General features: G+C 29.5%; 1 protein-coding gene and 1 long non-coding RNA gene across 6 annotated transcripts in view; one reads left to right on the forward strand and one right to left on the reverse strand.

The window, feature by feature from the left end:
- The window catches only part of LOC132948140 (arrestin domain-containing protein 3-like), a 113567-nt gene that overhangs the window by 37448 nt on the left and 62845 nt on the right, over positions 1 to 13274 (reverse strand). For 3 of the 5 annotated variants that reach the window (XM_061018479.1, XM_061018480.1, XM_061018481.1), the window contains 3 exons: positions 4363 to 4485; positions 3569 to 3702; positions 1881 to 1976 (listed from right to left, as the gene is read on the reverse strand). In XM_061018479.1, coding sequence (XP_060874462.1) covers positions 1881 to 1976; positions 3569 to 3702; positions 4363 to 4485 — 353 coding nt within the window. Of the gene's footprint in view, positions 1 to 1880; positions 1977 to 3568; positions 3703 to 4362; positions 4486 to 10607; positions 10978 to 13274 lie in introns of those variants that run through there. The other 2 variants (XM_061018483.1, XM_061018482.1) reach the window with 2 other exon arrangements.
- Positions 1550 to 9299, forward strand: LOC132948144 (uncharacterized). The gene is made up of 3 exons (XR_009664999.1): positions 1550 to 1816; positions 1884 to 2004; positions 7076 to 9299. It is a non-coding gene; the product is annotated as an uncharacterized LOC132948144 (long non-coding RNA).

The raw sequence follows: 13274 nt of genomic DNA on the forward strand, positions 1-13274 counted from the left end.
CTGTAGTACACTAGTACTGTACAGTTGTAAATTTGTAACATAAAAACAAGATATATTAATACTAAAATACCAAAATCATGGTATTGTCTTATAATAGTATATTACATGTAATCACTAATCACTCTATTGAGTATCGGAAATCGGCATTTTTATCTTATTTGTGTGGAAAAACGACATTGGTATTTTTAGACGAAAAATGATTTGAATGAGCTGATAGTAATTTTATTTGTGTAACATATTATTATTTACATTTAAACGTAGAACATTAAAATCTACCTACTATCTTAACCATAATCATTTTGTCAAATGTTGTGTTTATTTTATAATCATGTACACTAAATTTCGTTGTGTGTAAAATTGTGTTGTAATTTCACCGTTTCGGTCTTCGCCCTTCGGTGTTAAAATTTAAAATTAAGAGAACTACGCTGGACTACTTTTTTAAGCCACAAGAAAAGAAATCGAATATTTATGTGGAAATCGAAGATGTAGGTAAAAGATATTCAATAATAATTAATTAATTATAATTATAAATTATCTCGTTATTAAAACGTATCTATTGAAATTCGAACAAATCAATTAGGTACCAGTGGAAAAAAACACTTGAAAACAAATCAGTGACAACCACATAACCGCAGATAGTAAGAATTAAGAACTAATATAAATTAATGGATTATAGAATATAATATAATACCGTGCCACCATGGTATAAATGTTCTATGAATATGTATGTTGTAGGTATATTATGTTATAATTTGTCTTAGATAGAAAATGCTCCTGGTAATACTAGTATATTCGATGAAAAAGATTTAGAGACTTGTGTAGATGGCATTTCTTTATTTAGTAACACAGCTAAAACATTAACAGACGAGGAAAAAATAAAGGTAAAATTTAATAAAGGTAGCTAAGTTGCTAAGTAATATAATATTTTATATCAGTGATGTAGCCAGATAGTCACTGGGGCCACTGCTTAAAATTATAAAATTATGTATTCCATTCGCCTAAACTCTAAACCACTCTGTACGTCACGACGGAAGTACGTCCGGACGTTTAAAACGGATCGTATCGACATTATTAAGCATCCGTGTAAGTCTGTACTCGAATTTTAGGATCGTGTGTATAAACAGGCAGATCCTAATAAACTTGGAAAATGCACTTACACGATATAATCAGGGGTATGAAACTCCGTGAATTGGCCGAATCGGGCGATTATGGCCTTGAACACGGTTTCCAGGGGGGGGGGGGGCGTGGCATACGTGAAATAGGGAATGGTAAACAAGCCGACCCCGCGTACCGTATTCCGCCATAGTCTTTGAACCGTTTTCATAATATTGGTAACCACGGGTCTAACATCAGGTTGGTGCGTGGAACCGTTTTCACAGGTTCAGACTTCAGATCATTGGTAACCAAGACCCCAATCAGCTGATCGAGTTTCGCTTCCATATTGTTCTATGATATGATATATCATAATATGTCAATATTATGTATATTTATCTTTTTTTTAAAACTTAAAAACATCACTAATAGCAACACTATACAGTAGTGGCGAATGCTGACTCCTATGTGTATTGGCATGTTCATCATTAAATATTAATTATCGTTATATATGTACTATAGTTGTACACAATTTAATATTATCCCGAGAAATATTTAAATAAATGTTTTACTTTCAATTTATTAATAAATTCTATTTTATTCATAATTAATCAATAATACTAAAATTACTTTTTATTTATAATAACCTCTACCCTCTCTAAGTTCATAAATTGGAAGTAGTGTCGATGGACGCTCGGTCCCCTCACGCGGCCTCAAAAAAAATGTATTTTTTTTTAAACTTCTTTGGAAATTATTATATCCTATTAAACAAAAATGATGTTACTCACCAGATATTGATCGTCCATGCAGTCAATGTGTGGTCCTATGATGGTGAAGTACTTCATGCCTTGCGGAGGAGACGCGTACGGTATGTCGAGAGTGACCTGCGGAAAAGACAAGTCTCTGACCAGGGTGAGTAAAAATGAAGTGCCCACACGTATGATATAATGACAACTAGGGGGTTACTATAAACCTCTCACAAGACCCTCTCCTATGCTCCTCGAATTTAGCATCCCCACAAAATCCAAACGCGATACGATTTTAAAATAAGTTTATGGACGTCCACGTGAACACAAAAAACATGCATATTATATTCTTCTCGCTTATTGCTTTGAAATGTATAATATTTTGAGTTTAAAAAATGGTTTAATATTAATTGTATCGTTGTCTCTATAGGAGTTTGTATAGCAAGGATATGGTGTCGATATTTTCATTGATAATAATATACCAAGTGATTCTTTTATTATTGTACACTCATTATTTCAAAAAGTATAAATGATTTTGAAAAAAAATTGTACATGATACTAGTCAACTAGTCGTTAAAAACCCACATTTTTATCCTCAACATTTTTTTTAAGTTTTTACTTGTTTGAATAACAACACACAGTTTTAATTTCATATTCCAAAGCAGAATATTATATAATAATATGTTAATGGACTGGGTACACATATTTTGACTTTTCACCAATTTTTCGTAAGAATTTCGTTGTCACGGTTACTATCATTAACAAAAACATATAAATGGTTCACAAATTTTCCTTGGAGTGGAAAATATTGAGTGGTTTACCACTAAACCGTAATCCTAATCATGACCGTATGTCAGCAACTTTTTATTTTGTATACACTATTTGTATAATTCTTTTGTATAATGGTTGGCATTAGTGACTCGGGCAGATCAAGTATAAGCATTCATCAAATCGTCACGTTTACATGGCCTCGACTAAAGAAACTATATCTTAAAATCAAATGTTTGTGTGTAGCTAATACATTCAAAAACTACGCATCGAATTTGACGATAATCTCAGAGATTTTTTCGATCATAACAATCGAAAAACTTATAAGTTATAGCTCATAAACTCCTCGTCCTAAATTTGATTTTCATGAATCGAAATATATTCAGAAAAATATTCTGCTTTCGAAGCTGAAATTAAAACTGTATATATTTTAGTAAAAAAAGTAAAAACTTAAAAATTATAAGGATAAAAAATATTTAAAAATATATATTTTTTTTTTAAAACGTTATTTTTGAAACCTTGTAAAAATATTATAAAAAAAATGAATACTTTTAGAAATAACGAGTGTCTTACGTTAAATGGATCACACGGTATTGTATTATATATATATATATATATATATATATATAAATATAATATGTATATCTACAGAGCGTGTGCGTGTATAAAATACTAATAGTACTAAATAGTAAGAGCGACTATTAATATAAATGTCTTATTTTAGCACCCCCAATGCACTTTAGGTCTCTCTTTTTTTTTCATTGCTCACATAAATCACCCGCAAACATCGTTTATTTCAAATGAAAAAAAATCACCGAATACATAACTAATTTATATGGATACATACACGCGCGTAGCAATGGCAATACAATTTATTGATATAATATACGCTTTAGGTCTGTAGAATATAATATATACGTAGTGCGTTATATATACGGCATTCACGCGCACTCGGCCTTTACCTTGATGTAGTATCTGACGTATCCGGGTTTGCTCTCGAACGAACAAGGCAGCGAGCTCTGAGGAAGTTGAAACTTGAACGGGAAGTGGTGAATTCCGCGCGGCAGTATCGGAGCGGGACCTTCTTGCCGGTCTACTGGAATACATTTTTCTACATTTAAATTCCGTCGGTGAAGAATTAGGTATTTTTTTACAAAACATTTCTATTTTATTTAAGTTCAACACGACTACACGAGTGTAGATAATCGTATATTACATAGTATAGTTATGTACTTATAGATATTATAATGTTGTACAGACTTTATGATAGAATTCCGAGTAAAGCATTTCATCATACGCAGCTTATTTACATTTATAAAAGTGTTTTCCAAATGTATTTAAAGCTGTATTTTGAATAATTTTGAAACCATTTCGAGAGGGATTTTTTTTTATTTTAATAATTAATATAATTTAATTTTTATTGTTATAAAATATGCAATAATTTGTTATTGTAAATCATAAAATATCATCTTAGTTGTATTATATATAGGTACAAATATTAAAAAACCCGCAACCCTATTTACAATATATTTTAACATTTGTTATAATTTAAATTTTTCCCTCAGGCAAGTATAATTTATTTAATATCCAAACAAAAATAATTTTAAAAGTATTTGGGGTATTTGTATATAGTGTTTGAAACATATTATTCGGAATACTATTTTTCATAAGTATTTGAGTACCTATTTGTTCTAAATACTTTAAAAAAGTACTTTACCCAACCCTGCTCATACATTTCATACGTGTATTTACAAACCTTTTCCGAAGATTAACGAACGATTGTCGATGAAGTATTGATCGTCTTTTATAGCTGAACGATCACCGCTGACCAGCACTTGCCACTCCGCGTGGGCCTTGCCCCTGAGGACGATTCGAACGGCTGTGAATGACAAAAATAATTTTGTTACTAACTGGTTATTATTCTTTTTGATTCGTAACCCAAATAATGAACTATGTCAAACAGCGTTATACGGGCGTTATATTATATCGGCAGTCGGTACCAATATGAAAATATTATGTAAGGCGGGTCATCTAATTGACCCAAGTTAAGTCGATTTTTATATTTTTGTTCAGACTTCACTATAGTTATCCCCGTCCCCGTGTAGTATATAGCTGAATTAAGTCGAACAGGCGTGAATTTTACTAACGTCGTAGTCTTGAAAACTATAGTTTGGAAATTGTAGTATACCTCATCCCCGTACAATTAAAATGCCGTGATTTTAACTTTTTAATGAAATAATTTATATTTTTTTCTCTTGTGTGCACAGTGCATGCTGCACGCTGCACCAGGGACTGGAACCGTACCTTAAAGAACCGATTCTGGAACCGGAACCGTTAAATATTACGAACCGGAACTGGAACCCAAACCTTTTTTTTTTAATATATAAAGTACCGGAACCAAAAAGGAATTTTTAAATTAAAAAGGTACTTTTAGGTTCAAAAATAAAATAATTTTATTTATCATGATTTAAAGGTATTACTGTTTTAGTGTTTTGTGTATAATCTATGTATGATCATATTATTAGTTTACGGATAAGATATTTAAATTATTATACTTTTCGGTACCTTTTCTGGAACCTGTACCTTTATTTTTTTTATCAAACAACCAGAACCGAACCGGAACCGTTATTTTATTTTTGGAGAACCGGTACCGGAACCGATACCGATAAACTCAAAAGGTTCCAGTCCCTGCGCTGCACATTGCACACTGCACACTGCACACTTTACAGTAGTGCACACTACACATTATATCTATGTACAATATAATATTTCATACGTTACATTTTTTTATACGATACGTTTATGTTCAATATACTATATTTGCACGCGCAATGCACGTTTTTATACCATTCGACACGGAAAATATATTTAAAAATATATTTTGACCTGGTGAATATAATAATATATTTTATATGTTGTTGTCAGTTCTGCGTAGGTAATACAGAAAACGTTTGCAGTATAATATTACGTTATTTACGTCTATAATACCTACCCACACTTACAGAAAACGTTCCTACACACACAAACAATGTGCTATCCGCAGAACACATTTCATTTTTTCCCCATTCGTTTCAGACGACTTCGCCAGATTATTGTATTTTCAATAGTTTATTATTATCGCATGAACATAATATTATATAATATTATTGCATGGGAAAATTTAAGCCTAAGAATTTTTATCTATTGTTACGATAGTTTATTTATTGGTTGCGATTTTACACAATTATTATAGTACATACACGCGTATGTTTTAAGAATACATGTTTCTATAGTTTGGAAAATTAATTTAAATTACATTTTGAAAGCTGTCTATCATCGAAGTTACCAACCTTGTCTCGCAGAGTAATACAATTACATAATGAAACCAAAAAGTTTAAAAAAAAAGTTAGTTTCAAATATTTAGGTATCGTACAAACAAGACGGATGTTATTTATATAAAAACTTTCGTGCAGATAAATTTAGTTTAATGATTGAGAAGAGATAATATATAAGTGAATCAGATAAAATGTTTTCTATACAATAAAGTTACCCGGGTTCACGGACTTTTAGTATATATGTATGTACTGTAAATATATGGTCGACGCGAAAAACTTTTGATGATACAATGTTAATTAATAATTTTGCCGTTAACTGTATATCGTTATAAATCTATTAGAAATTAAGGTGCATACTTGCGGTTTATTTTTAAAATGATCAACGTCATCGTCGTTTGTAAATACCTTTGCAAAAACCCGACGGTAATATTATTCTACAAGGTACACAATCACAGATTATATTTTCATATAATCTGTGGTACAATTATTATTATACACACGAGGCATGGGGTTGTTTTGCGGAAATGATTGTACTTGCTGATTTGTACAGAAATGAAATATGGCCTGAACTATAATGCCTACAATATTTTTTTTATTGTGGTAACCTAAAATATACCACAAATATTTTTTCTCATAATTTTGCGTTACCGATTTATATACCTAACGTTTTCGATGTCACGGTTACTTATTAACAAAATCATATTTATGATAGATTTTCCTTGTAGAGGAAAAAACATCGAGTAGCACACACTTGTAACATTGGTTAGGTTAACCTATATAATTAACTACAACTTACTGCTTACGAGGACTTTTTTCTGACGGATTTCACGTCGTCAATTTCGCGTTACATCATCATAGTTTCTACTAGTATGAAGATTTTAAAACTATAGTAAATAATTAATAGTAATAGATTAGCATTTTATAATTTTATAATAAACTAACTGACCCGGCAAAGGTTATTTTTCCATTTATTTCTAATGAATTATATAGTATAGAAATAACTAACTTTCGTCTCGCCCAAATTTAACGCCATCAGATAAACTCCAGAGTGATAATAAAACACATATAGTTCAAATTTCAATGTGATTTATTTGAATGGAATCTAAATCAGTTGAGAGTGATATAATAAACAATGTTTTTCGTTTTGTTTTCCAGCGTAAAAACAAACAACGAAGACGGTTTGCCAACACGCGAACTGGAAACGTACAGCTGACCGTGCGAAAAACATGGAAATTCGAGATTGGTCCCACAGACTTCCAACGATTGGCCTTGCGAACTATTGCACAAAGTGTACGTCGTCCAGGGTTTGATCGTCTAGTAGAAGGCATTACTCAAACAATCATATTCAAAAGAAAATATTCTTAAAAAGAAAAAAATTACGTAATGAATGTTTCGCAATTAATGCTTGCAATCCTATCCAATAGGATTAAACACGTAGGTATTGTTCTAATGTTCTAGTATTACGTCATCTTCACGGTGATTCCAAAAAGTGTATTTCACTCCGTATGGCATCGCCTAGGAATTGTTGAATCATATATATGATATCGTGCGCATGTGTGTTATTCACATAGATCTCATAAAAAAAAATTGGGTTCTTAACCAAAATTTTCTTTTGAAAAACTTTCTCCTGGCAATTACCAATAAGTGGAAAAAAATTTAGCCATATCAGCCAAGCCGTTCTCAATTGATGAATTACTATATACAATATATATTTACACATGAGTATTATAGTAGGCACTAGAATAAATATAAGAAATTACAATTATATTCTATGTTATAATTTGTGCATAGATATTATTTAGTATAATTATCCTTATTAGGTTCATAAAGTTTAATAACTCAGAAACCACACTTCCAAATGTTCAAAAAAATAATCTGCTTGACAGTTCAAAATAAATAGGATAGTTCTCATTTTAATACAAGACACTTCTATACACTTCTCAAATGATATTAGAAAGAATCTAAATATCTAAAAATATAGTCTTTGAGTAGGTTTCTATACAACAAAATTCTAAACATCAAAATTTGCATTATTATAGGGTAAAAATGGGGGGGAGGGGGTGAATGCTAGGGAATGTGATATCCTACACATGTTTGTACTATACAGTATTGTATAAAATTTATGATACAATCGCTTAAGACTTTTTTTTTTTAAATGGCGTTTATTGAAATGTACAATCCGTACATTATAAACAATAAGTAAATATGATATGGTATAATAAAATAATATAAAAATGGCTTTGAGTAACGTGTAGGAAGGCTCGCAGTCGAGTCATCTTTTACAATGGATTAAAATTTTTATGAGTAATATAAAGACTTATAACTATTAACATAATTATTTAGCAATTTTATTTAATAATCGGTACTATGAATAAGATTGACAAATATATCACTATGAACACAGAATACATTTATTCTTTGCTATGACGTCATTATGTTCATTTTTAATAATAAACAAACACGATTACATTTTTTTTTAGTATTTTTAATCAGTATATTTATTTTCTGTAAGTACTCAGGCTATTCAGATAAAATAATCGATTTACAACCATTAATATCAAAAGCTTCCGTCAGTCACCACTCAAACTTATTAAAAAGTTCAAAGAAAAAAATACTGATTAAAAATGTTATTGTTGAACTAACTTTTTTTTAGAGATTATCTACCTATTTAATTAACTGAAAATCTGTAAAATCTTATTTATTTTATAATCAAGTGCCGAAACAGTTAATACTTTTAATAATTTATAGTAATAATAGTAATTACTAATTAGGTACTATATATTTTAGTATTCGAATTAGCCGAAAATTCTAAAAGAATTATAGTACTCGTGAGATATAATATACAGTTGTGCATATCAAAGAGTACAAGTACGGTAAATTGTCATTAATATGCATTGAATCAATGTACTAAATACAAATAATATTATGTTAATACTTTGCAATCTAATCTATAATATTATTTGTTATACGAGTTAATCGTGTAACACATTTAGTTATGACGTTGGGTTATTTATTTGTGAAGTTTTCGATTAACTTATGTGTACGATGCACCGATATGAACATCGCTACAAAGCTATACATTTTAAGTTATTGAGATAATAAATATTATACACTATACGCGTATTTACTTTATAGGTAGAATATTTATTTTCTACTCACAACGTTTTATTATAATATGCTTTGTCTTTGGATTATTCTTTATATTATTCTGAATATTGTGATTTGTAATGCAAATTTTTATAATTAGACTTCAGTGGCTGCCAACGAGATAGTACCTGTTACATACGCGTTTTTGTGTTTATTATTTAAGTATTATATTATGTACCTATTAATTTTTGTATTGTATTAACTATTGATACAATACGTCAGTATGACAGGAACTAATGTGGTTATGCAAATTACAAATACCTACATAGAATATTAAAATAGTTGTTGATCAGTAACATTATTTTAGTTAGTAAAATATGATAATGTACAAAAAAAAAAGGTTATGGTTTAAAAAAAAAGATTGTATTGTTACACAAGACTTAACATAAATTTAATAATAGTCTGAATATTTGTAAACGCTATAGTCTATAGTAGTTAATATAGGTACCTACTAAAAAATTTAAAGTTGAAAACGAAATTGTATTAAATACATCTAACTCAATCATACATCTATCATGGACCATGGTGAGTATGGTTAATAGATCGTCATAAATATAGATTTACTGTTGCGTTCTATAATAACGATGTACTGCAGCCTGCAAGTAGGTAATATCTTGTAGGAAATAATATTATTTTTGAGTATGTATCAAACGTTCCTAACAATTGCTTGCATACATTATACTCGTGTGCGATGCAATACAATGGACATGTAGTTTAGTTATATTTTATTTCAATTAGAATCATTGACATTTTAGACTGATAAACCTAAAAACACCGACCGTCGTAAATTATCGTTGTAAATGTATAGCATGTAGAAAGCAGGAATAATTTATAATATCATGTACCTTCACTTATTTTCTATATATAGGGTGGTTTTTTAAATAAGTATAAAACGTGATCTGATTTATAAACTAGTCGGTAATTTCTTCTGTGTCGATAAAACGTCTTTTACGATTTATTTCGTTTTCATCTGACGTAAGCGCATTAACATCAGCTCATCCGTTCTATAATGAGCTTATTCGCTTGAGTTTTAAAATGATTAGTACAGAGTAGCTTCGTTGATGCATCATCCTTATTGATGTAAGTTAATTATTTGTGATTTTTATCCTTTTTTTTTTTTAGATCTGTGAAATATTTGAAATTTGAATAGGAACACCATAATATTTTAAATGATGACATAGGTAATATGAGCAGAAGAATGTTTTTAAAAAAAAGGTTAGCCTATGTATATCTAATTATATATTATATAGTATCAATGGTAAGGCATAGCGTGCCCATAAAATCATAACAGTATACCTATATACCTATGAGTTGCTTGTATATTATATTAAAATTGTTAAACCATACAACTCACAAGTTATCGATATCATTGCTTCATTTGATTTTAATTGGAATTGTTTTATTCTATTAAAAATGTTTATTTATTTTATGGTGGCACCAAAACAGTATATGTGGTCAATCGTAAGTTAATATATTATATTACATACCTGGTCCCTAGTCAACAGTCAAGTGGTAATTTTATTAAATAGGCACTCCTTACTCGTGACAGTGTCCGTTGTGCCTCGTATTATGGCTGGGCCCGGGAAATATATCAACTTTTTTATAGCCATTTTAATTTTAATGTCAAAACAGACAAAAGAAAAAATTAGGGAAGTCTAAAAGTAGTAAAGTACGAGTAAAAAGTGTCATTAAAACTTAAGGAAATTTGTTTGCTAGTAAAAAACGGTAACTTTTGAGTTCGAAATCTAAACGTGGAATGCAGTTGGTGTTATACGAAACGAATAACAAGAAGTCGCATAACGCTCGATAACCTAGCATATCTTAACTAACTTAAAAACTAGAGCAATCCCTCTTCAAGTGTGCTAGGTTTAGTTTCCGGGTAACTAATAAAAACGAAATATTGATTTCTAAATAAATGGCGCAACACACACGTGACTACGTGAGTCTATAACATCGGCAATACATTTCACTAGATATTTAAATTTTTACATATTAGGTATTGACTTTTATTTTTATTTTAGACTAGGTCAACCGTGGTGGGTATCTTATAGTACAGTGAATGAATGTATACGTTCGTTCTGCGTCGACGTGTAGGTAGATGTTGTAATAAGTGATTATACCCTTTATTCGGGAGATTTCCGTTTTATTATAATATGTTACCGATAAAATAGTTCTATATTTTCAAAAAAATGGTATGTACCCACTTATTAGACGTCTAGATTAAATACTCCATAATATGGTTGTTTTAATTTTTATTAATATTTTAGAAGTTAATACTTTTAAATTATGATAGTTTTGATTTATCTGCGCGAAACAACAATACAATAAAAGCGCAAATTAACCTATATAGAAATATAGAACAAGTCTATTTTAAGTAGGACGTTTCCGCCAGTGGTACACATGTTAAAATATAACACCTCGGTTATTGAATATTGGTATTACGTCTTAACAATTTTTTTATAAATATATAATTTAATGATAGACGTTATAAAAATACTATGAAATGAAAAACTCCCTGAAAATATTTTGTGATATATAACATATTAACATATACATCGGTATATGGTTTGCTATTATATAAGATATAATAAATTTCTGTATTTTATGATATTAATAATATGTTTAATTGAATTACATTTATTTTTTAAATTAAAAGGAAATACGCCAATACGTTGTTTATTATAATATAGGTACCTATTTATTAGTTTGCAGTTTATTCATAATATCACGTAAATTGTCAGCGATTTGTCACGCAATAATATTTAAAATCTTTTATTAAAATTGTATTTAAATTTAATATTATATATTTTATGCGGACCGAATCAATATAAACCCTTAAAACGTGGGACTATATTATTATCAGGGAGAAGACGTGTTGGTGACAAAATAAAAGAGAAAGTTGCGGTGACGTTATTGCAGCCTCACTTGATAAATAGTAGGTTCACGATCTTATAAATTGTCTTTTGTTGTAAGAACATACAGTGATTTTCAATTTCCGGATAAAGGTAAACTAAGTGATATTTTTACTTAAACATCCTTTTGGATACTTTTTTAAATTAAATAAAAGTAATCTAAACCAGGGTCTCCATGTTTTAATCTTTTTGAAAGGTATGCCAATATAATATATCGCGTATTATTGTACTTATTAGAATTTGAACATTATAATATTGTGTTCTATATTTATTTATTTTATTAGCGTACCTGTTTGGTTATTTTTTACACTAATTAGAAAAATTATTATTAGGATTAGGAATTTTTAGCTAGTATGATTGATTAAACCAGTGATTCCCAACGTGGGCGCTACCGCCCCCTTGTGGGCATTTTTTATTTTGAAGGGGGCGTTTTTATGAGGGGGGCGCTAAAGGGGGCGCTCATCTATCATTTAAATTTTTTTTGTTTATAACTGATTGTAATGAAATGTATAACTACGTAGAATAAAATACCTAATGTAATCAACACAATTATGTAGGTATAATATTTATAGACACTTAAATAATATCAAAAAAATTATCTTGACAGGTACTTGACGTTATTATCGAAGTTATCGTATAGATTACGATTAGCGGCTAATGATTAGCCGATTCCGACAATGTTATGTGGAGATTTAAGACTAATGCTGACATCTATTGAACCAGATATCATTTCGTTAGCAGGAAAACATCAACCTCATGGCAGTCATTAGTCACATAAGTATTTTTTGTATTATAATTTTATATTAGCGAATTCGAAATCAAATTATATAATTATTAATTATTAGTAGGTATTTAAATTTAAAATTAACTAAATTGTAGCGTTAAAATGTTAATGATATTTTGTCTTAAATTAAATAGCTTATTAAAAAATAAAACGTTTATCATTTTAAAAAATTGATTGGGGAAGGGGGGGGGGGGGGTGGTGTGTGATTTTAAAAATCTAAAAGGGGCGTTGAGTAAAAAAAGGTTGGGAAACACTGGATTAAACCATAAATAAATTCAGCTATATATAAAGGATGGTTTTTATTAGTACCTATCTATAATGAATTTGAAAATATTGAGTTCACTAAATATTGTGTATGTATCAAATAATACTATGTACTAAGTACTTAAGCTATTACATTTTAATATTTATCGACATTATTGTGCCTATAACTTTGTATATAAAACAAAACCTGATACCTATCATATAATAGTATTCGAAAAACTATAATCCGATCGATATTTGGTGGATT

The sequence above is a fragment of the Metopolophium dirhodum genome, chromosome 7, assembly GCF_019925205.1.
Source record: "Metopolophium dirhodum isolate CAU chromosome 7, ASM1992520v1, whole genome shotgun sequence".
Classification (NCBI taxonomy): Eukaryota; Metazoa; Arthropoda; class Insecta; order Hemiptera; family Aphididae; genus Metopolophium; species Metopolophium dirhodum.